The following is a 24,228-nucleotide window of genomic DNA, read 5'->3' on the forward strand; positions in this document are numbered from 1 at the left end:
TTGGAGTTGGCGTTAAAATTGTTAAGAAACATATTAAAATAATACGATGCGATTTTGGTCAGGAATTTTAATTCTGCTCTTCCGAAGGACGTAAAAAACAATTTTTTATTTCTATACAATTTGGCACAATTTTTTGGACGGAAAGCTGCCATGTTTTAGTGTCCCTAGTCTGTCATTTTGTCGACAAATAAGCCTCATGCGCCGGCCCAATCGAGGAGTATAAGATGAAAGAGTTTATTCCTCATTTCTTCCAATTTTACCGCCATGGGTTAATACTTTATTTGGCAAAAAGGAGGACGAAACTGTAATAAAAAATAAGACTATGTCCACCTCTTCTAGGGCGTGCCTATGAACTATAGATCTTAAACATAAGACATTCTTAAATACAAGACAAAAAATCCATCTATGAGTATAATTGAAAATAGAATTTTCATCTCTGTTTTATACGGAGGAAAATATTTTCCTCCCCAAAAAAAGCAAAACCGCTGTTTCCGTCTCTTAAATGAGGGAACAAAACTTTATTTTCTATGAAAGTTTTAGAGAAACAAAAATTATTTCTACATAATTTTGAAAAAAAAATCAAAATGCTAGAAAAAAGTTAAGGAAGTTAAGTTCATTAAAATTTATATTTGAATGTAAAAAACAGGAGCCAAGAGAAGAACAATATCCAAATGACGTGATATACTTAGCAAGAAACCGTCGACGTTCTACTGTGTCTGCTATCAAATGATCATCAATATCTAATATTTTGTCGATAGGAATTAAGTGCTACACATGTAAAATCAATTTAAAACAAGTTGTCCGCAACCACGAACTTCGCCGAATGTTTATACTACCTGCAGTACCAATTCATACGTTCATTCGTTCTTTCAACTATCGGAGGGGTCGAACCTCTGGTTGTGGTGCTTTCTCACGGGTACAGATCAAATTTACGCGGACAAAGTGATACACAGTTTTTGAATTTTTTTTGGTTTTTTAAATTAAGGAGTGAGTATTTCGTTTTTTTGAAGATTTAGCTAACATTTAAAACATTTCGAGAACTATTTTTTTTTCTTTGTTAGTGCAAATTTGGTTTTGATATTCATGTTGCGCTTAGGTCTGGATTTTTAAATTTCTGGTAACGAAGAAACGACAAAATTAGAATAAAACATTGGTCAATTTATCGATTTTTGTGGAAATTATTTTGCTGGCAATGTTACGAGGAGTTTGAAAATCCGAGTCACAGTCATCCAAAATCTTAAATAATTTTCTACGGTGATTGTTAGATCTAATTTGTGCGTTAAAGAGTTGAATTAAGTAAGACGCAGACAAATTATTACGATTTTAGTTTAGGGTAAGTTATTTAGAGCACTAGGGAGCAGTTTTGGGCACAATTTTTGTTCATTTCGTCACAATTTATTAATCTGAGTGCTTAAATCCACCTCGACAAATCGGAATTTTACAATACCTATTTCTTTTCGTACTACCTAAGCTCCATAATCTCCGGAATAATTTCTGCGTCTAACGTTAAAAGCACTGAACGTTCTCAATGTGAATAGATGTTTTAGCGAGAATTCTTTAAATCTTAACTACTTGTGCCTGAAGCTGTGATTGTTACGACATTTGGCTTATAGGACTATTCTTTACTTATAAACATGATTATACGAGGGTTATTTTTAACTGGTTAATTCAGTTTTTGTTTCAATACAATCTGTATTCAATCTTTTAGATTAGGACAAAAATAAATTGGGTTACTGGGAATTGGTGTAACTGCAATACGATTTTTCAGCTGAAAGCTAAACCAAAACGATTTTTCACAGAATTTTTGTAGATCCAAAACACATTTGTATAGGTGTGATTAAATCAACTTTTGTCAATCTATATCTTCGTCAACCTATATATAAACAAACTTTATTAATAAAATGACTCACTTTTTGGCGAATTTACTTCGAATCCCTATAAACTCTCCTTGATTTGCTTTAAACGAGGTCTACTATGCATACAATGTATTCATGCATGTTCGTGGCATTTTAGTTCACATCAAAATTGCAAATTTTTTGTTCTCTTTTATAAAAAAATGTGAAAAACATAAAAATACATGTATAACATAACGGACTTTTATGATTTTGACTTTGCCAGTATTTTCGAAAAATTTTTTATTTACATAATTATCTTCCGTTTTGATTTTTGTAGTACGCTTTGTGTTATTAATTGAATGCCACAGATTAGGTAGGAAGCATAATAACTAATATATCTAATTTACGTTTTTACTAAAAATAGTGCTACATACGTAGAAGTACCTGTTTCGCACAAAGAGCAAGTAGGGGTGGGACAACGTTTTGCAATTGAACATTAAAATATTTAATGATGTTAACTCGTTCTTAGTAAGGGAAAAACTAGTCCTCAGGCCTCATCCTATTGACCCCTTAACCTTGCATTGTAAGCTGAAGGAAAACCACTTGTATTGGGTTTCTTATTTGAAATGTTATGGTGCGATGGATATAAATGATCCCGCTGCGGCTCGTGTCTGCAACAATAACTACTGTATACCTACATGTGCGATAATGTATTCTAAAAGTGAAAAGATAATGACAGTTCTAGATTGGAGACTGCAGTGAATTTTAAGTTTAAAACTGTCTCTGACCTGAGCCCAAACTCAGGGTGCTTGTTTTGATCGTATACCTTAAATGTTAGTACTGTGTAAATTAAAAATAAAGCGTTCATTATGACAATGTTTAAAGGCCCCGGTGAATCAAACCGAACGTACGAGGATAGTTCCAACTATACCCCACCCAACACTTGAAAAAAAATTGGAAAACATTTCATTATTTCTCTGTTGAGAAATAAAGAAATGTTTAGGAGACTTCGTTAGTCTCATTTGAGTTTAATACACTTTCCTCAACGACGTACTATGAAGAAGCTCCAAATCTTTCAAAATGGGCATCAACCTCCGACACCACCTTTTCATTATTGTCAATCTCTTTTCACTGAACCGTATTTTTGAAATAGAAAATAATTTGAAGGGGCTAAATCAGACATATAGGGTGAGTGAGGAATCATCCAAAAGTAAATTGATCGATTTTGATCCTCGCGACGACGGAAGTGTGGACTAGTGCGTTGTCTCGCTGAAACAAGACTTTCGTTTTCACCAAATGCGGTCGCTTTTTCCTAATTTCTTTGCTCAAATGCTGTAATAAACTTATATAATATCACCCGTTTATTGTTTTTCTTTTAGACCAAAAGTCGGTAAAAATGATCCTACGTGCATCCCAAAAAACTGACGTCATCACTTCTTTTACAGATGGAATGAGTTTCGGCTTCGTTAAAGCGAATTCCTCCCTTTGAATCCATTGTTTTGACTGCCCTTTCGTCTCACGTGTTAAATGATGAACTCATGTTTTATTCGTGGTTATGAATCGACGCAAAAACTCGGCTTTAATGCCACGAAACTTTCCCAAACACTCCCGTGAAATATCGTCACGACGCTGTTTTTGTTCAATGGTGAATAATCGCAGCACTCATCTTGCACACAGCTTTCTCATATCGAATTGTTCTGTGAAAATGCGATGTTCAGTACTTTTTTAATTTATCATTTCTGCTAATTCGTGCAATTTCAGCCGACGGTTTTCCGGTGCAGTTTTGTGACTTTTCACGAAAACATCTGAAGTGATCAGATCTGGAGTATGACTGAGTCAACCACTGTGAACTTCGTCATGACAGCTCATACGATTGCGTTTAAACTTTGCCACCCAATATTTTACAGTTGTTAAGGAAGGACTAGATTCCCTCAGAAAAGAATCTAACTTTGCTATGATGCTGAATAGCTAAGACCTTTCAGCAAATGAAAGTATGGTCCTGAATCGAATCTAAAAGCTTTCACTAAAAATACCCCTAAAATAAACCGAAATCAATGCAACACCCTCAATCTTTAGACATAAGCTTTTGAGGTTCAGTCTTTGCAATAGGCAAATTTTAAACAAAAAAAATGCCATCTATGTGACAGGTCGGGTAGATTTAGATTTATAATCGTACTTGTTTTGTTTTAATTTTTTCTTTTATTTTTATTTATACATTTTTTCAGTCATCCGAAAAGCTCGAAAATCGGTATGTTTTCTTTGTAGTTTTTCACAATTTGGTAAATACTAGTAAACTTTGAAAAAATAAAAGATCGCAACGGGATTTTGCCCGGTTCTTTTTGGCTCTTTGTAACAAAGATATGCATCCTGATTATGTTTGTAGCGTCATCAACGTAGACGACGCTACGGACTTTACATCTCAAACATGTTCATGACAGTACATTGCCTCACTGAATGTTGTCTTCCTGACGTGCCAAATTATTAGATTCATTTTAACAGGTCAAAGAATCATCTAAACATGGTTCGAAACTCCTTCTGTACACATCACATTGCACCTTTAAACTCCAAACGAGTAAAACACTTGCCCAGGACTTCTGAAGCTATTTGAGCCTTTGAGCCAAACTAACTAAATTTCTTTGCCTGTTCACCTCGAAACACTAAAATTTTCCAAGTTCGAAGCAACAAAAAATATAAAATTTGAGCGCAGCTCTGAGCAGAGTGATGTTTAGTTGCAAGAGTAGAGTCTGTGTGTGGCGCAACAAAATTGCTCTATTGTCCGTTAAAATTCCAATTATTTTTGGAAAATATTAATCTTCAATCAAACCATGAAAGAAAAGACATTTTTTTCCATGGTTTGGTGTTCTTAGAGCTGAAGATGGCAGATGGACGTATGTTGAAAAACAAATTGAATGGAATCATGTGAAAAGTATTCACGAGTAGATTGTGATGTATGCAAGTTTGTAGATTGTAACGGTGCAATTTGGATCATTGGCTGCAGTAGAAAAGAGATGGGGAAGAGGTGACATAAGTCATTATTTCAGAGAAAATTGTGGTCTTTAAAATGATGCCCGTTTGCCATCGTAAATGTTTTCATCTCGCAATTTTCATGAATAGTTTAATACAAAAAAGGAGTCCGCAACAGGAATATTTGAATATGTGATGAAGAGATGCCTAAACACTTGAGCGAAGTCTTACAGAATAACATTGTAACCTCCTTCGTTGGATACTTTAATCTGCAACTAATATCGCTTGACTAGTGGGTGAAAATTGAAGTTTTCAGACTCATATTAGTATGCAAAGCACGCACATGCGTAAATGATTTACTGCAGAATATATACATATAATCAGGGTGTCCCACAAGTGTTTCATTATATTTCAGTGGGTAATAGTACATTGAAAAATAATATGACTCCCTATATAAACTATATTCCAATAATGTTTCATTAAGAAGATACAGGGTGTTAAACTTTACTTAAAAAATCTAACTTTTATTGATATATTCAAAACCGTTTGAGATATGTAAGTGAAATTTGGCATGTTTTGAGAGTTAATGTAGAGGCATTTATTTATGCAAAAGGGCTATTTTTCGTTTCACCAGTGACGTGCGTACGGACACCTCTCAGCACATTTTTAAAGAAAAATATGGTTGCGCCACTGCTTTTTATCAAAATAAAAATTATTTTTAGAAGTTTAATTTCGTTTAGAAGAAAAATGCTCACTTGACTCTTTTTCGTCCGACGTATCGTTTACCAGTAAAAAATTGAATACCGTCTATATGCACGATATTCTCTAAATGGTTTTAATAATATTAAGTTTGTTTTAAATATTATTAATTTGCTATAACATTATAGAAATTGTTCAAATTGGTGGCCATTTTGTTCAATACATAATTGAGCTCGCCTGTTCATTGATACTCTGATACGTTGAAATATTCCAGGTGTGTTTTAAGTTTAACACCCTGTATCTTCTTAATGAAGCATTATTGGAATATGGGGAATCATATTATTTTTCAATGTACTATTACCCACTGAAATATAATGAAACACTTGTGGGACACCCTGTATATATACTAGAATTTCGAAATGTTGAATGTAATCAGAACGGGGCTTCTTCACCGCTTCTTCCCTCTATGTTTTGCTTTGCACTTTATTGAAAGTCAAATACATATTTGCGTAACAATTTGAATAGTCAATATTATACAGAAAGCAAGTCATTATTTGAATTACCTACTTACTAATTAAAGTGAATTCGTCGAAATTAAGGTAGCAAATCTATTACATCTTCTATGTAAAGATATGCTCGCCCCATTAGTCATGCGTAATTTCATACGACCATTATATGTAAGAAACTTGACATACATAGTTTAAAGTATATAACCGAAATATTTAGGTGGCTATGGTAAATATAAAGTAATTATGCAATTTTTTCATTTAATTATGAAAAATTATTCTTTGTGACAAATAATTACTATCAAGTTGCTATTTGACTGTATGTTAATTACAACTTATCTGACTACGTATTATATTCCCTCGGCAAATTATTAATTATTAAAAATATTTAATTGCAATGGGCTATATTATAAAAAAATATTTAACAATAATGTAAGTTTCTCGCTAAATAATATCAAGTTATCTATAAATCTTGGGTAACAAACACTTTCTTAGAGCAAATGGAATATATATTTTTTCGACATAATTTTCCATTTAAATTAAACATCCTCCTCTAAGGTAGTCGTCAAAATTCCTTAGGATCCTGTGAAATTCTTATTACGTCTAAATAAACACACATTTGCTTGCAATACATGCAACGTGGGCGGTCTGGTACCAGGTATGCCTTAATATCTATTGAATAATTACTTAATTTTAATGGCATCAATAATTGCTTAAATTTGACTTGCGGAATTAGCAAAGCATTGCAATGTTTGATGCATTTTTGCTTTAAAAAAAATTGTTGCAAGCGTTTGTCGTAACTATTGATTACAGTTGTTTTTATGGCAGGTTGGGTTTCAGTGAAAATTCTTCATCAGTGTTCGCGTGCTTGAGGGCTTTTACCCATCTATTTAGAATCAATTCATATTACGATAATCAAGAGCAATTCTGGCAATTGCTTCCTACAATGGTGATCTATCGCTGGCGGAAATTCTGCGTATTCTGAAGAAAGTATTCGTTAAAAAAATGTTAATGAATAGAAATTAATTATGGCATGAATCTATTTTTTATACAGTGTGTACGGAGCGATCTGTTTGATTTGGCAATATGTCATTTTACAATAACTTCTTTGTTTTTAAAGAAATCGTTACGTGACAAAGACCCTTCTCTAGGACTCCTTTACAAGTTTTTCGTAAACTTAAAATAAATTCTCATAATTCTCAAATTTTGACGTTTATTAACGTGATTTGAATTTTTAATGCATATTTTCTCATTTTCGTATTTTAGAAAAATTCTAAACATATTTTATATAACATTTGGTGTATCTATCTCTTATCGCCACCTTAGTATGTCAATATAAAAATTGAAAATAGTTTTCGAACGACCTTTAACGGCCTTTTCATTTAGCAATTTACCTTGCATATGTTAGTGATAATATTAAAACAGGGTGTTGGACTGATTTTTTTTATAATAGAATATCATAAACTTATTCTTTTATTACAGGTCTATTGAATAACTAAGCAAAATAATTTTTAATAATTAAAAACAAATAACGATTAATTATCTGCCCCTATTTGTTAGAAGAGTTTCTAAAGGGGAACACTCTGTTTTCCAACGCATTTTTGATAAACTTTAATAGTATATCTAAGAGAATTAATGACGATTTCTAGTTTCTAATTTGGTTTTTGTCTTAATTCTTGGACAACGTTTGTTATTATTAATTTTTATTCTTAAATGTCATTGTATTGAGTTTCTTAAAAATTACTTTTCACATATGTCCCAAAGAAAAATCCAACATCGTTAAATCAGGGATATCTGCTGGCCAAGCTATTGTTCTCCCATTTTCAATCTACTCTGGATATTGAAGATGAATAAAATTTTCGACTTCCTTAACACAATATGAGGTGTCCCGTCTTGTTGCCAAATTTGGCTATTTCCTACGTTTTGAGGCAAATCGTCAATGTGGTTTGTAATTTTGTGTTGTAAATGTTGTAAGTGTAGATTTCCCGTTAGGTTTTGAACTAAAAATAATATACCTAAAATGTATCTGTCTAATAGGACTCGTTTTCTTCCTGCCGTCTTTCATTAACAATTCTCGAATTATTTTGCGACCAATAGCTACAATTTTGTTTCTGTTTTTTTTTTAGTGGGAAATGAATTTTCGTCTGTCCAGGGTATGTTCTTCAAAAAATGGTTTTTAGTATTGTACCGATTTAAAAATATATTTTTCAATAAGTTTTTGCATTTACTGATACTTCAAAGGTGTATATGTGTTTCTTTTTCGAATTTTCCGCACAGAACCATAACTAATTCCTGCTTTTTGCACTAGTGTCCGTGAGGAACTAGTTGGATAGGATTGAAAGTACCCTAACAGATTTGCTTCACTAATTTCATTTAAAACGGAAAAACCGTTTACAAATTTTCTTGGCTCGTTTGAGAAGCTCAATTTTTACAAACTTCTTATCAACGGTATCAAATTTTTTTTTAAAGAAACTTATTGACCCGGAAACTATCTAATACAATTTTTAACATAATAATTAAATACATAATTATAAATACAGTTTTTCTCTGTGTAAGTGGTTTTCAATAACTGATACGTTCCTCACTCTTTTTAAAGCAAGGTTATTATGAACTTATGAAACATTAAACCGGTTGAATGGTCCTTGGTTACAGATGTTTTTCATTAAGTGTGAATTGTATAAGATGGTAAAACTTTTGGAGGAGTGGAAAGTTGAAAATTTAATAAAAAAAGTTTTATGTTCAAACTCCTGAAACGTCAGCAAAGTGAAAATAAATTCAACTCACAATGATTGTTTAAAATATTAAATTTAAGTGGTTTTTCATGACTATTGTGAAAATATTTGTAGCGACAGGGCAAAGGAAGATACAAGGGCATTTAGAGTACAAAACACGACATGTCTTCAAAGATACAATAATGAAATTTCCTCGAAGTAGGCAGATTTTTCTAAAATTTTCTATCTTGCATTTTTTATAGAATTTTGATGTGTAGACCCACTGCCCGAAATTTGAGTAGATAGTTCAGGAATACTCTGCAGATAAAAGCTTTGAAGACTTAATCCAAAATTGGAAATAAAACTCCAAGTTTATCTATTAGATAAAATTGTACAGAGATGCAAAACTACCCGTTTAAAAAAAAAAACAGAATTTTTTAAAATCATGAATTTCATAACATCAATTTATCATTACTATATGCTAGATAATTAATTGTTTATAACTTCAATTGCTGTGGTCTTGAAATGAAAGCGTAAAATAATTGTTACTTATTTGTGGAGATTTCAACGCTTCATTACGACACAAACTCTCTTATTAAATACATATGCTAGAAACAAGTTAATGATGTCAAATTATTATGTGTTTAAAACTCAATCAGTGGAAAATCTCAAACCTACACCACACATACAACATTTAATAATTATAATTACGTGAGCAAATTATGGGGAATTAATTTCTTCGAATATTCTGCCAAAGTTACTTATGATGTTTACCTTCCAAAACTGGTTGGTCCTTTTTTTCGTTAAAAATATTCCTTTGTAAATACTGCCATACCAAATACTTAAAAATAATATTTTATTGTTGTGGAAAATCGTCAGTAACTTATGCGTTATTTATTAATTAACTTAAAAATTACGCATATATAAAAATATAATTTGCGTAACACTAAATCAAATCACATTTGAGTATTAGATCTATTTGAAAATTGGCAATTTTCGTATTTTTAATAAGAAGAAATAAAAAAAAATAATGTTAATCTTAAATCAGTTATGTAAGTATTGCAGTCATCAGTGATTAAGTTTCAATAATATTACGTTTTATATGCTTATTTCCAATATTAATAATATTGCGTAAAATGCAATTGGCCAGGTGGGTTCCTTTCCCCGTGGAGATAGAACGAGAGATATAAAAGGTCGATGCACTAATAACAATAATCATCCTAAATCTACTTTATTAGCATTGCCCGTTTATGTAAAATGATTATTATCCACTAGCATTTTCCGATGCAGCGTTAAAAATGTTTTGAATTCAAATATGAGTTTACAGAGCAATCCATTTTAAATGAATTACTTAAATATCTCGTAAATCATAGAAAATATAAGAATAGCATAGTGGTGTATGAGCTTGTAATGAAAGTTATCATCACCACCGAAGAAACCGGCTTCATGATTGAAGTGAGTGAACCAATTTCACGACCCAATATGCAAATACAACGTAATATTTGGACCAAAATTAAATATTCGTACCTTTCGCAAATTCACTTTTAAAAATCCCATTTAAATAAATCCATTAAAAGAGTAATCGTTCGTTTTTAACACCAAATATCAGCTCAAATAAGTCTTGTGCAAATCACAGTCGTATGAGACCGAGAGTTCATTTCTATTTTGGGATCGAGTTTCGAGACACCTTATCTTGATCTTAACAGTAATTATCATAAGTGACAATGCTTTCCTTAATAATGGTTAATACATTCTTTTTTTAAGGCGTTTTGATTTGAACGGTTTGTAACTTTATAATTAAAAATCTCAAGCTAAAAGAATCAGCCAAAGCTATGTATGCTTTTTAGTTATTTTATCGGCAATCGATAAAGGCCGCAATCAACTAAACAAAAGGAAACGGGTAACCCCCGGCTACCTGCCGCCTTCATCGACCAGTAATTATAATTTTTTTTTTATATTTAAGTAGAAAGTTAAGGTTATTTTTGTAGCATATACAGTAGCCTTGTGTTATCTTTTGGGTAAAGTTACTATTCGATTTTTTTTTATATTGGACGCTCCACAATATTTTTCGGCGCGGCGCCATAAGCGCCACGGTAAATGGTAGCGGAATTCTGCTGCGAATGGCGACACTGCCCATTACAAGCAGAATGTGGCCTAAAGAAGGTTCAGGTTGTTACTCATAAAGTTTTAATAAATGTGTTTACAAGTGTAAATTTTCTTACCTTCTTGTTTGTTATTCACTTATATTTGATTATCGTCTAGCATGGACACTAAAAGATTTTTAAAATGATAATAAATGTTAAATCTTCATTACTCCTGGCGGAAATTCCGCAATATTACCAAATCGTTCTAACATCTAAAAATCTGAATTCGTTACTAATTTGCACATATGTACATCCCAACAAATAAAACACACCGATTTGTGTCAGGGCCAAAATCACTTATACTGTATAAGTATGTAATCATAATTGTTCTTACTGTAAGATACATCTCTTAAAGAAGTTTTTAAATGGTCCTTCCTTGCTCGTGTGATGTAAGTCGGTTGTTGCACAAGAAAGATGGTTCGATTACACCCATCCGGGTATTGACACAATTTTGTCTGACATTTACATGGAAAATTCTAAGTAATTATGTTTAAAGAAACGTATGATCCTTCATCATAATACATTTTTTGACCAAAACAAACATTCAAACTTGAAAATTTCACTTAATTTGCAAGTCATTCTACCGTATTCTAGGTCACATAACGCTGAACTTAACACATAAATTCATAAATGAAAGTACTGGTTACCGGCATTGATTAAATTCAACCTCAACAAATGCATTAAGTAATAATATATTCTAGTATTGCTCCTTTAAATATCTTGTGTCGGTGACTACCATTCGTAATAATTGGCAGTCATGTTTATCATTTATCATTCATAGTTTCTAAAATTCAGCTCATTGATGTTTTTAAGTTGTAATAGTAACGGTGGATAACGGATTATTTATTGGCTTTTCATGGTTTATGTTTGTTTTAGTTATATATAGAGTATTTTATATAATCGACTAAAATTATTGTTTAACTTGAATGAACTTGCTCTAAGAAAAATCATACTTTTATCATATTTTTTTTATATTCTAATTTATCACTGCCTTGCAAAGGAAACTAGACGAATCCGATTCCGTTTCCTTTCAACTACCCTGTTGGAACATTTTCATTTTTTTTTGTTTTCGATTTTAATGAGTGATTATTCATGTCTAGATATAAGTGTCTTTATTGCAAGAGCAGAAATAACAAATTAAAGACGTATATGTACCGATGACTTTTGGAGATATTCGAAAAAAATTGAAATAAAAAAAAAAGTTTTTATTCTTTTGACATCTTATATGACGAGTTAATTCAAATTGATTTACACTTCATCATTACAACTTTTGCTTTTCTATAACGTGGTGATGTCTATAACACAATGATGAAATAATAATCCCGTGGGGAAAGATCTGGCGAACATACTGGCCAACGTATTAGAAATTAGAAAAAATATATAATTCAACTAAAGTTCGATAAGCAGAAAGTAATTTTGAATTAATTTTGTTTTTTTTCCTGAATAACGCTATATGTAGGTTTCCGTAGTAATTCGCACATTTCGATGGGAAGCGTAAAAATTACTAGCAAACTCCGCTTTTCTTCACTTAAAAAAGACATTTTGTCAATAAACTTATACCAATTTTGAAACTATAAGTAGCTTTAGGAGAAATTTAGTTAAACTATTTAAAAATGCATTGATTAAACAAAAATATGGATGTTATTTCCAAAGCAGTTTTTGCAAAAACAGGCTTTTTAATATTGTCCTCATACTGCAACAGCACGCACTAATATATGAATGGTAGTTTTGGTTGCCAAAGAAGTAAAGGAAAAATGGTTAAAATATTTTTAAATAGGTTAACAATGTAGGATGTAACATATCATCATGGAGATATTTCAAGGGTGAGAGTACTCTCCAAAATAATTTAAAAAATGCTAATAGACCTGTGATCAAAAATGTCCCATTTCCACATTAAAGTGGCAAAGCTTCACATTTTTTCTCATATTTTGCGCTTTGCCTGCATATGTCAATATGTTTAGAGTATTATGTCTTTTGAGTCATGTACTATTTTATGCTTTGTATCTTTTTTTGGAATATCTTATATATATTCTGATACTGATGAGAAATTTAAATTCTTTAGCTTTCTACTCTCTTGCATTATTTCCGCATTTTTCAATTTTTTCGTAGATTTTACAAAAATAGTTATCTTATTTCGAATTGTAATCTAAGATGTCATGACGGAATTTCAGGTTTTCTCATAATTACGTTTTAATTTTAAAAAATTAAATTAAAAAACTTAACTCAAGCCATACCTGAGAAAAACGCAAAATTAAAAAAAAGTGTGAAACTTTGCTACTCTGTATATCGAAAATAGTGCGTTGTTGGCCATGGATGTGTTAGCACTTTTTTTATTATTTTGCAGCATACTTTCGTTGTCTGAAATATCTTCATAATTATATTAGATCTTGTAAAAGTGCCAATTAATTTCATATAATGTCTATGTAATGTTAAAATTTGTAATAGTTAGTTATGAAAATGTTAGCCAGAGCTGAGAAATATTAACGAACTGGTTATGAAATCATGTAGGTGAAAAATTTAGTTAATTTCATCTTTCATGATTTTGTTATGTAATATTTTACCTTTCTTTGCAGGTGCTTAAATCCAATCAAAATGGCAACTACTGTTCGATGGTACAATAATTTTATGAGAGATCATCAAGGTAAGTGTTATGTGTATTCCCACACTTTATTCTAAATTAACGTGTGTCGGTACTTAAATCGAATTAAAAATCATTAACCTAACCACATGAGATTTAGTGTTTAATTTGAAAATATAGCTCTCAAACAGAATCAATTTCGACGCGTGATCATCTCAAGCATTCGAAGAATGCAAAAATCCAGGAATTGAAAGGAAAGGAAAAAATGAAGACGACATTGACTAGTATCATTAAGAACATAAAGTACCTTAGACATAATTAAGTACCGAAGAGTCTTTACTATAAAGAATTTCTATCTTTACAGCAAACTCGCCATAAATCGCTTATGAAAAGTGATTAAAAAAAAATTTTATACACATACAGCTCTCAGCGCATTAAAATTTCCCGTTATATACTCATAGTTCTGTACATTTAATTTGAGAGGTTAGTACCATTAGCAAATTACCTCGGCAAATAAATTTTTTGCAATTCAATTAACCTCCTTAAACAAATATTTTTCTAACTATTTTAGCGTAATTTGACAATCCAAGCGATGGGTGTGTTATTCCATAATTTGTATTTGCCCACTTGCTTTAATGACATTACTCATCATGTTGTTCAAATATGTTAAATTATATTATTCAATTATGTTTAAAATTTGGTGTTAATAAACTTTTATATAATATCCGCAGTTTAAATATTAATCTTGTATGTGAAAAATTTATATGTTCATTAAGATGCTTTGTCAATTTTTTTAATTTTACAGCGGTTTGTACTAATGGTAGGTATAAACAAGTTTATTTTTATATATAACACTAAAGGTTTCTTTTTGTCTCATTAGAGTTCATGATTCAATTTAGTAATATAACGTTCCCAAAATCTCAAGCGTTTCGCGTTCACTTTACCGCACATGCAGACAGTGCACAGTTTCACTTTCCACACTTGATAATTATTTTCCACTTGTTACGTATTTTGTTGCTTCTCCTATAAGTGCATGTGTGCGGACTTTGTTGTCTCCTATAAATTTAGAGAAATATTAGCATGCGGTAAAAATTTTTATCACACACGTGTACGGCTTTGGTATATCATAATACGTGAAAAAATTCTGGTTTCTTTTTTTCCAACGGTGCTCTAACTGGAGAACGATCTTTAAGTTCTCTTGTAGAAAACTTAGTTCGAGTGCTGGCTACTTCTCATCTAGAAGAAGCCGATCCGCCAAATACGGATTTACTATTTCAAAAAAATGGAGCGCCTCCACATTATGCAGCACCTGTGCGAGCATATTTAAAGGAATGTTTCCCAAACAATTGGAGAAAACGAAGAGGACCTCTAAAAGTGGCCAGTTTGTTCACCGGAGCTGACACCTCTTGACTATGTTTTGTGAGGATGTTCAAAAAGCAATGTGTATTCCACTAAGTTCTTAAATTTGGACGATTTAACAAGACGGATTCGTGAAATATGACTCCAGACGTTATTGACAATATTTAAAAGAAATTTATTTACCATCTTGCTTGTTGTCAGGCAGTGTTTAGTTTAAGTTCAGTTTAAACATCGTATTTGATCGTTTGTTCACTTTTTTCCCTAAATTTTGTATATTAAATCGATGCCGTTCTTCTCAAAAAATAAATTATACAATGCCCTTTTTTTACGGTTTATATTTAAAAAATATGCTTTTTAAATATTTATAACAAAAAAAAGGGGATCGTAATTTAAAAAAAATGACCATTATGACATTTAATATGACTAATATTTAAAACAAATTGCTTTTTAAAACTAAATCGACGTGTCCGAGTGTTTCTTTTAAAATATGTTGGTGTTAATGTGAATGAATTTCTATTATACTCTACTAGAGTACTGTACGTATTTCGCACCAAGGGAATTAATAAATATTTTCTGGTTTGCGAAAAATCATTTTTCCATACTCGAGAATTAATTATTGAATCTTGTGAAAATACGCGCATTCCCGGTTAGCTAATATAACCACAAGTTCACCAATCCATATTCAAACACCCATATATTTCTTGGTGCTATATTTGTTGCGGTGATTAAGTAAATATTGTGTAATTGGAGCTGTTGCAACAAAAACCACAAGTAAAATGCATTAGAAAACGCAATAATCTGATGCATTCTCACTTTGTCTCTGTGTTGCGGGCAACATGGTAATTAAGAAATTTAGGAATATAAATGATCAGCTGTTTGTTAAAAAAGTCCTTAAATAGGCCTTCAAATATCGGAGGTATCTCTTGGAGAAGTTCATCTGTTAATTTGTTGTTCATCATATGTTCGATGGTTACAAGCAAATACCTTAATCAACGCCCTACGTTTCTGGTTGACTGTCTACTACGAGTTCTTAAAATAAAGATCACCTATTAGTATTTTGGTAATTAAAGATTTGTGTTCCAATTTTATTAAAATACATAACCTGACATCAATAGGAGTGGAAAACTCTTCATCCGTTAATGATGGATTTTAATAGAGATTTTTGTAGTTTTTTAAATTCCCAATTAATTTTTAATGTACGAAGTAGTTTATTTCTATTAGCGACATTTTTATTTCCCGAAAAAAATACGTTCATCATTTTATTTCATTGTGATTTTTCCTATTCATGCTAGGAAACAAAACTCAATTTCTCTGTTGCTAATAATTTACCGAAAAGTTTAATAATATCCTTTTTTAGATTCGATGCAATTTTTGAATAACTTCTATTCAAAATAAATGTTCAAAATGGTGTCTCTGAACTTCAACACATTAAATCTGTGGTTTAAAAAACTCTTCGCATCTACCAAGTGCGTCTTCCGAAAATTGGCACAAACGTTTATAATTCATCGCATCATATCTTCGCACGTCGTTGGAATTTCTTTACAAAGTTGACCTTTGAGATATCTCTACAAAATGAAATTCGACGAAGTAAGATCTAGAGATCTAGTGGACCAATTCACTGAGCCAGATCTGTAGATCTATCGACCGTTGAAATTGTGATTAAAACTTTACTGTTCCATCTCAATGGCGTGAGCTGTGTGAAACCATATGTTCTGAGGCACTTCTAACATTAAGACCTGGAACAATACGAACAGTTCATTTTCCAAAATACTCCGGTGCAGCTCACCATAACCAACATTCAAGTTGTCTTCAATGATACGGGGGTCGATAAGTTTAATTTCAACGATTCCACACCATACATTGACACTCCAAGGACGCTGGTTCTCAACTTTTTGAGGGCAATGTGAATTTTCATCCCTCCAGTAGTGCATGTTATACCTATTAACTTTACCATTATTAGTAAATGATGACTTGTCACAGAATAATACACAATGGAAAAAATTGGGAATCGTTCTATCTATACAGATGTCGACTAATAAAGATCTAAAAAATTTTGAAACTCTACATTATGGAGCTTATAGTGTAAAGATATATGAGAAGGATGAAACTTGTGCATCCTCAGCATTCTCCACAAACTTATATGAGTAATTCCTGACATCTCTCTTGTGCTCAATTGTGGATTACAAATCATACCACCTAGAATTGGAATTTGATGTTTTTTTCTGTACACAGTAATTGAACGAGTTTTTTCTTCTGATTTACATTCCCTTTAATAATAAATTTTTTAGTCAAACGAGTAAAAGAAGTCCGGGATGATGGTTTTTCAGGAAAACAGTGGCCCCAGAAATTAACAGCATCATCTAAAGGCCTATCAATTTCTCCATACACCAAAACCATTTCGATTTTCGCTTCTACGGTCAAACACTTCATCGTAAAGCAGTATTAACGATAGAAGGCTTAAAATAGATGTGTTATTTGTTTACGTTAGTGTTTATCACAGTTTATTACCATAGAATTTTTTTTGGTATGAAGGTTACTATTTAACACGTTATTTTAATTTCATTAATTACAATGATTTCGAGTATGAATTAAAAGAAAGATTCGATCAAATTATTTTTATTTTTAGTCGTATTACCCGAATCTGAATAAAAAACTGTGGGTTGCTATTCGAAATTAAAAAGTTGATCCACACCCCGCCCACATGAAGAATGGAGGGAAATCAACTTTAGCACCTCAAAGTGATTAACGCTTGAAGCTAAACATTTCTTTATAGGATACTTAGTATTCGAGATATTTCGATATTCCAGGTTAAATGTTACATACAGTAGAGGTGCATGGTTTTCTTTATCCAAAATTAGAGGTATTTGTAAGCAATGACGTACATATTCTTGTTTTTATGGAAAATGAAGGCCTGAAACTGCTTTCTATTGTTAGATTCGCACTAAATATAACACCATTAATACATCTGTGACATTGGTATTTACGAGTATAAAAGTGATTGTCTCCTTAATGACACTTTAATCAGAGGTAATTAATGAATCTTGGGAAATTTAAGCATACTGCTTAACAATTAAAGCACGGCAATAGCAAGGAAAAGCTTTTCTACGACTAACTTGGACTTTGAAATGTATGTTAATTTTTTCTACGTTAAACTAACGCTTCATCGGGCACGAAAGGACAATTGACCTAAAAGTCATTAAGTGATCGGCAAAACCGTTTTCCATTCCCTGTAATTTTATTTATTCCCATAGCTCGGTGTGCGAAACAATATTTAAAAAAAAAAAGTTTTCTTGAACTACATAAAAATCAAGGACCGCAGTGGCATAAGGAGCATTAAAGACATACGGGATGTAGAGCTTAAAATCTTTTCTCGAGAACTAAATTTTTAAAAGTCCCTTCAAAAGCTGACTGTGTTACAAATTTTTAAACGACTCAAGAACGCCTGATAAAAATCCTGGGCCGTAGGATCTAATCTGAACTAAGAGGGAGACTAAAGCTAAAAATATATCTTTGGAATTTAAATTACCTCATTAAGAAAATAATTTCTTTTAAGATATAAAAGAGCGCTTTTGGGTTCGACTGCAGTGGTGTGAGGGTAAATGCACTGGAGGGCCGTTCATCAACTCACATTTCACTCGTAATGATAGCTGCGTCTCCAATGACACATAATGTGTAGTGAATGACTTGAAGAATCAATCACCAGTGTGCTTGCCGTTATTGGGTGGCACGTGAGGATCACACTTCTATGAAACAATCCCCAGGTAACATGGTCTATAAGCGGGGTAACTTCTCATTTAGCAACCCCATGTACAGCCCCTCATCTAAACTACAGAACCGAGTTCCTCCGTAATAGAAAAACATAGCTTCTGCTTGAAGAAAGAACTTTCATTGGGGGAGCTATTTCTATGGATGCCTGATCATGGGACTCTACCTGCAATCCAACAACCTTCACAGTTTTGGAGATGGCTAGAAACTACCTATCCCCTACTAACCTCTCTATAAGAGAAACTAACGGGATATATTTCCAAAAGAGGTTACTGCGAAAGAAACCTTATCCTACAGGACGACTGTTCTGTGGTACCTCCTGCACATCTAAGAGCCCTGTTGGGGACCTGCCTAAACTGCACACCGCGAGAAAGTAGCACCAAAACGACGCACTTCAGCTTCACTCCCGTACATCACACTTCAGTTTTTTTTATCACAGGCGTAAAAATTTACTATGTTCGGGAGTGCCCTTAATCTAAAAATCCTAATGCAATGTGTACGTTTCCTGTACAAACAAATTGTTCCAAAACAAACACAAATAAATCGATTTATTAAAAAAATCTTTGAATATTTCAAAACTTGGCACTTAATAAATTATGAAGTTCTGTGTTGAAAATTAACGATTAATAATCACATTAACATGTTAATTAATTGATTCGCTGTCCATCAAATGGGGCTATTCAATTCAGTACCTCGTCTATTCATATATTAAAAAAAACATCTGTATTAAAAAGCTGGTCGTATAGAGAATAATTCAGGTAACCCGTTCATTAAAAAATTTAAAAATATGAAGAACACCACTTTAAATCTGCTATACACCTATAAGAAATAGACACGAGATATCACATAGATTTTTATCAAATATTTTATTTTGCAGCAATAATTTCACTAGTGCAGAGTTGGGAATTGTATCTGTTTGATCCAAAACTTTCAACAATAATAAGAAAGCTTAAAAACAAAAATATTTAAGAGAGACAGAGATCCGAATCGACTTTTCAGAGAAAATACATAAATCTTTTACATAAAAAAACAATATTTGGAGATTTCATATGAGCTTTCATAGAAGGTTTTGGCTCATATAAGCAATTTTGAAATTGACGGTAAAATCAGATTTTCAAAATGAAATTAAAACATTCGCCGCAGATTGAAAATGTGTTCGAGCATCGTTATTTTTAGCAGGCTCACGCAAGCTTGTTGGAGAAATGTTGGAGCATTTTTGAGAAATTTTGAAAACTTTTTAGCCCGTCGCAATTTCGAACCGACGTTGTGAAACGACCACAAATAGGCCTCAGAAGTAAAAAATTCTAAGTTCAATAACTCGCTCTATGTAAGAACTATACAAAATCTCTTAATATATTTGAACAATTTTTAACCCGCGACAGATGAAACTTTAAAACATTCTTTAATAATTTTCAATTATTATAAAATTGAACTTTGTTTTCAGATCATTATACCAAGGACTGGTTCATGGTAGGCAACCTAACCCAGCTCGTTTTATTACTGGCAGCTTACATGGTTTTCAGTACGAAAATAGGACCACGACTTATGAAAAACCGAAAACCCTTCAAACTAAACCGGATCATTCAGATATACAACATATTTCAAGTCCTGGCAAACGCCTTTTTAGTATATGAGGTAGGAATTTAAATTAAATTTTTGGTAAATTTTATTATACAGGGTTTTTTACAATTGCGTTTTGCTGCTATAAAATGATTCATTATAGTTTTAGTACAATAAAGCAGTTGAAACCTATTCGAATAAAGCAGATATCATACATTATGTGTTTTCTGTGGAATTGATAATCACTGAATATTGACTGGCAAACAGAAATTTCTTGTAATCGGTGATTAAAACACGTTTGACGCCATGAGGTATAGTGCTCGTATCGTACTCCATTTTTGGCCTTTAGACTTTGCAATATATGGGCTGTTTCTCACATCCAGTATGTTTTATGCTAACTGTCTATGGGAGGGAAAAAAATGTGATCCGGGGGACCAACATCCCGGGATGATCCTTAAGATTTTTTTTAGTTTAATTCTTTTTGTGTGTCAAGTATATGTCATATATTGTCTGGATATTACAAAACTGTGATTCATAAAAAATATTCCATTCAGCCGTATTTTTTATGTCTCAAACATTAATCATTACTATTGTTCCCAGAAGTAGGAAAAATATTCTAAATGTGTAAAAATGCGACTTCTTTTTATGTCGCACGGATCCAGAATTCCAGGCTGTGCGACATAGAACGCGCATCTCAGGGGAAACAAACCGTAATTAAAAAATTAGCAGCTATTAAAAAGATTTCATATGATAAGTTAATGGCAAAATGAGAACAATTTATCAAAAAAACAAAGAAAAAAATCCCCTGAGAACAAATTGAGCGATCCTTTTGTTGTTGTGTTAACGCATACCTTTTTCTTTTGTATTTTAGTGAGTTTTCATTTCAAACTTAAATTATTAACACATTTGCATGAATTTGCCGCGAAGCTTTGTAGATAGTGCGCAGATAATCAGGTTTTTTTCAACTTATTCAAGAGTGAACACGCTCGAAAACTTGCCGCTGCATACATTAATTCATCGCATAAAATCACGGCATATACTTACGACAAAATATTTTACTATAACATGAATTGTTTTTTTTTAATTTAGGGAGTCCAATGTGGTTGGTTTACCACGTATAGCTTCAAATGTCAGCCTGTAGATTATAGCAATTCGCCCACAGCACATAGGGTAAGATTCAAAATCCAAAATACTGAGTGATTCGCAAAACAATGAACACAGAATTGGTGCATGTAGAAAACCTCAAAAAAATTAAATTTTTGCAATTCAGAGAGCATCCTCTCAAAAATTGAAAAAAATTCATTTTTCAAGAATGTTTTAACACAAAACATCCAATTATTTAAAATATATTTCTCTTATTGACATCCGTAGTTGCTAGAAATTTGAGATGAAGGAGTGATTTAGAGATAGGTCATTTTTTAAATTTGATTAATAATATATTAAGAACATTTACGTGCAAATAATTTTAAAGTCCCTCCGAGAAAAGTCACATTAAATTAAATCTGGTGGGCGCAGTGGCCAGTGCTGAGGGTAGTTATTTTACGGTCTATCCATCAATTTGGAAAAGTGTTTAGAAATATCTGAGCGTCCATATTGAAATGTTGAGGCGTACCGTCTTGCATAAACCGCATATCGTGGCGTCTGTTACTGCTTTATGTTCCATTTTAGCAGAGCTTTGCGAATTTACGATTTGTCGATTGCGATGTCGATTATGAGTTTAAGCTTCAGTCCAGCAGAATTCTCTTTCTTCTACCACATCTCGCGGCCTAATTGTAAAGGCAAATCTTCTAGTGGCTGCGGAAAAGCATTTTTTTTCTTATAAAATACAAGTGTATAATTTACAATAAAATTGGTATTATATATATGGGTATTATAGGTATATATATGGCTTCAATCACACATTAAATTAGGATTTTAAAAAATTATTCAATTTTAAGGGTAATTCATCCCTGCATCACCTCTTCTTCAGCTGACACTCAATTCAAGTTTTTGCTACTACTAAGATGTCACTAAAAGAAAAAAAAAAATTTGTATGTTAGACACTGCAAAGATCCGGAGTTTTTTAGATTTTTGAAGACATTTGCTGAAACTGATATCTCAGTAACCGTGAGCGTGTCAAAATATTTTCTGTGAAAAACCGACTTGTTTCTCGGTCTTTTGCAAGTCCTCGATCTATGTCCATAGCTTTGCGAGTCATCTTACATATTATGTCGCAAGTATAAGTCCACTAATTATTGCAGATGAGACGCGCCTGTTGGCTCTACTTCATGTTGAAGCTCTCAGATCTGCTTGACACCATCTTCTTTGTGTTGAGGAAAAAGTACAACCAAGTAACCTTTCTGCACGTCTATCACCACACTTTGATGCCAGTGTGCTCTTACATAGGAGTGACTTTTGTCCCCGGTTAGCAAACTTAGTAATACGAAAATATTAATGTGCTATCAACTTTCACTATAAGCAAATTTAGATGGAAACTTTACAGTAAATAGACGATATACTTAAGTACTAAGCATTATTAAATCATTAATATTCATTTAATACTTACTTTGTTCATCCAGGTGGTCATGGTTCCTTATTGGGCCTTTGCAACGCCTTCGTGCACGTAGTTTTGTACTCGTACTATTTCCTCGCCTCCCTAGGGCCCGAAGTGCAACAGTACCTGTGGTGGAAGAAATACGTCACCAAAATTCAGCTGGTAAATAATGCGATACTCTCTCAATCAGCCCTTTATACCTTTAAAATTTAGGTGCAATTTGTCATAATTCTGGTACACAACCTGCAAGTAATTCCACGAGACTGCAACTACCCGAAAATATTCAATATACTCTTGACCATCCAGGGTGGATACTTCATCTATCTTTTCGGTTCTTTCTATATTAGGGCTTACATAGAGAAGAAGCCACAGACCACCATCATTCAGGATGGTGTTAAAGAGGACAAAGAGAGAAATGGGACCTGTACAGTAAATGGGAATAGTACTGGTGGGAATATTGGATATAGTTCACTTATTGAAAATAGAAGAACTAAAATTAATTAAACAATTTTGTATAAATAGTTTATAGTTTAATAAGATAGGTTTGCGTTTGATCGTAAAAGTGTTAAGATGATTTTGGTAAAATTTGGGTTGCTCAATTTTTACTACTGTGATAGTTTATTCTATGGAATAATCAGGCCATTTCCTGGACATTGCCTTGAACTGTTGTCTCTCAGACTCGAAGTTCTGGCCAGTACTAACTTGGTATATTTTTTTCAAAAATGTGACTCATGCAACTTTTTAGTATCTAAGCAATAGCAGATTTGAAACCATTACTCTATTGCCATCAACTTATATTCATTATGGTTTTTTATGTTCCTAGTATGGAACTATTATAGTATTTTATTGAAGTATGGATTGTCTGTCCCAGTTAAGAGGTGTAATAAATGGCATTGCTAAGCTAGAAGTTCTTTGTTTGGGCCAGCTAATTTAATGTACATAGAGCTTTATCAGGTTTGGAATTGCAGGCCTTCGTTAAACATGTATAATTATGAAGATTTTAAATAGATATCGTATTTGCTCAATTTCAATACCACATTTTAATGAAATTCGGCGAGTTTATTTGTTTTTGAATTTTATAATAAACGATCAATTGGTATAAAAAAGGAACCATCTAAATAATGCGGAGCAATAAAAATTATTATAGTCATTTTACTTACTATAACGCGTTGTTACATGAAGTAATACCATGACAAAAAATAATTTTTTTAGAAAAAATTATAATCGTGAAACCTAGAACTATCCTCTGATAACAAACATTAAAAGCTAATTAATTGCTCCTATGTTTGGTAGTTTTTAATCAATATTTATGGACATTTATATCAGTGAACCAGTTGTTTTACCATTATTTGTTAACCATTCTTGCCAAAAATATATGTACCTTGAAAAATATATTCTTCGAAACTTGTGTTTTTTTTCCGATTGGAGCAAACCTTAAACAGCACCGTTGTCAATAGGTGAAATATCGGAATGTGTGGATTCCCATGATTAAATTCGCTTTCTTTATGAAGCTATGAATTTATTCACTTCGACTTACGTTTACGTTAAGACTACCGCAATTGTATTCTCATCGA

At 32.3% G+C, this 24,228-nt stretch overlaps 1 protein-coding gene across 1 annotated transcript; it reads left to right on the forward strand.

Moving 5' to 3' along the window:
* The first annotated feature begins 834 nt into the window (after positions 1-834).
* Positions 835-24,058, forward strand: LOC136338809 (very long chain fatty acid elongase 7-like). The gene is made up of 7 exons (XM_066281534.1): positions 835-987; positions 13,433-13,500; positions 20,006-20,196; positions 21,211-21,291; positions 22,362-22,524; positions 22,680-22,816; positions 22,868-24,058. The coding sequence occupies exons 2-7, from the start codon at positions 13,452-13,454 to the stop codon at positions 23,156-23,158; spliced, it is 912 nt and encodes a 303-aa protein (XP_066137631.1). The 5' UTR covers positions 835-987; positions 13,433-13,451; the 3' UTR covers positions 23,159-24,058.
* Positions 24,059-24,228: the final 170 nt, after the last annotated feature.

Source organism: Euwallacea fornicatus, chromosome 1 (genome assembly GCF_040115645.1).
Source record: "Euwallacea fornicatus isolate EFF26 chromosome 1, ASM4011564v1, whole genome shotgun sequence".
Classification (NCBI taxonomy): Eukaryota; Metazoa; Arthropoda; class Insecta; order Coleoptera; family Curculionidae; genus Euwallacea; species Euwallacea fornicatus.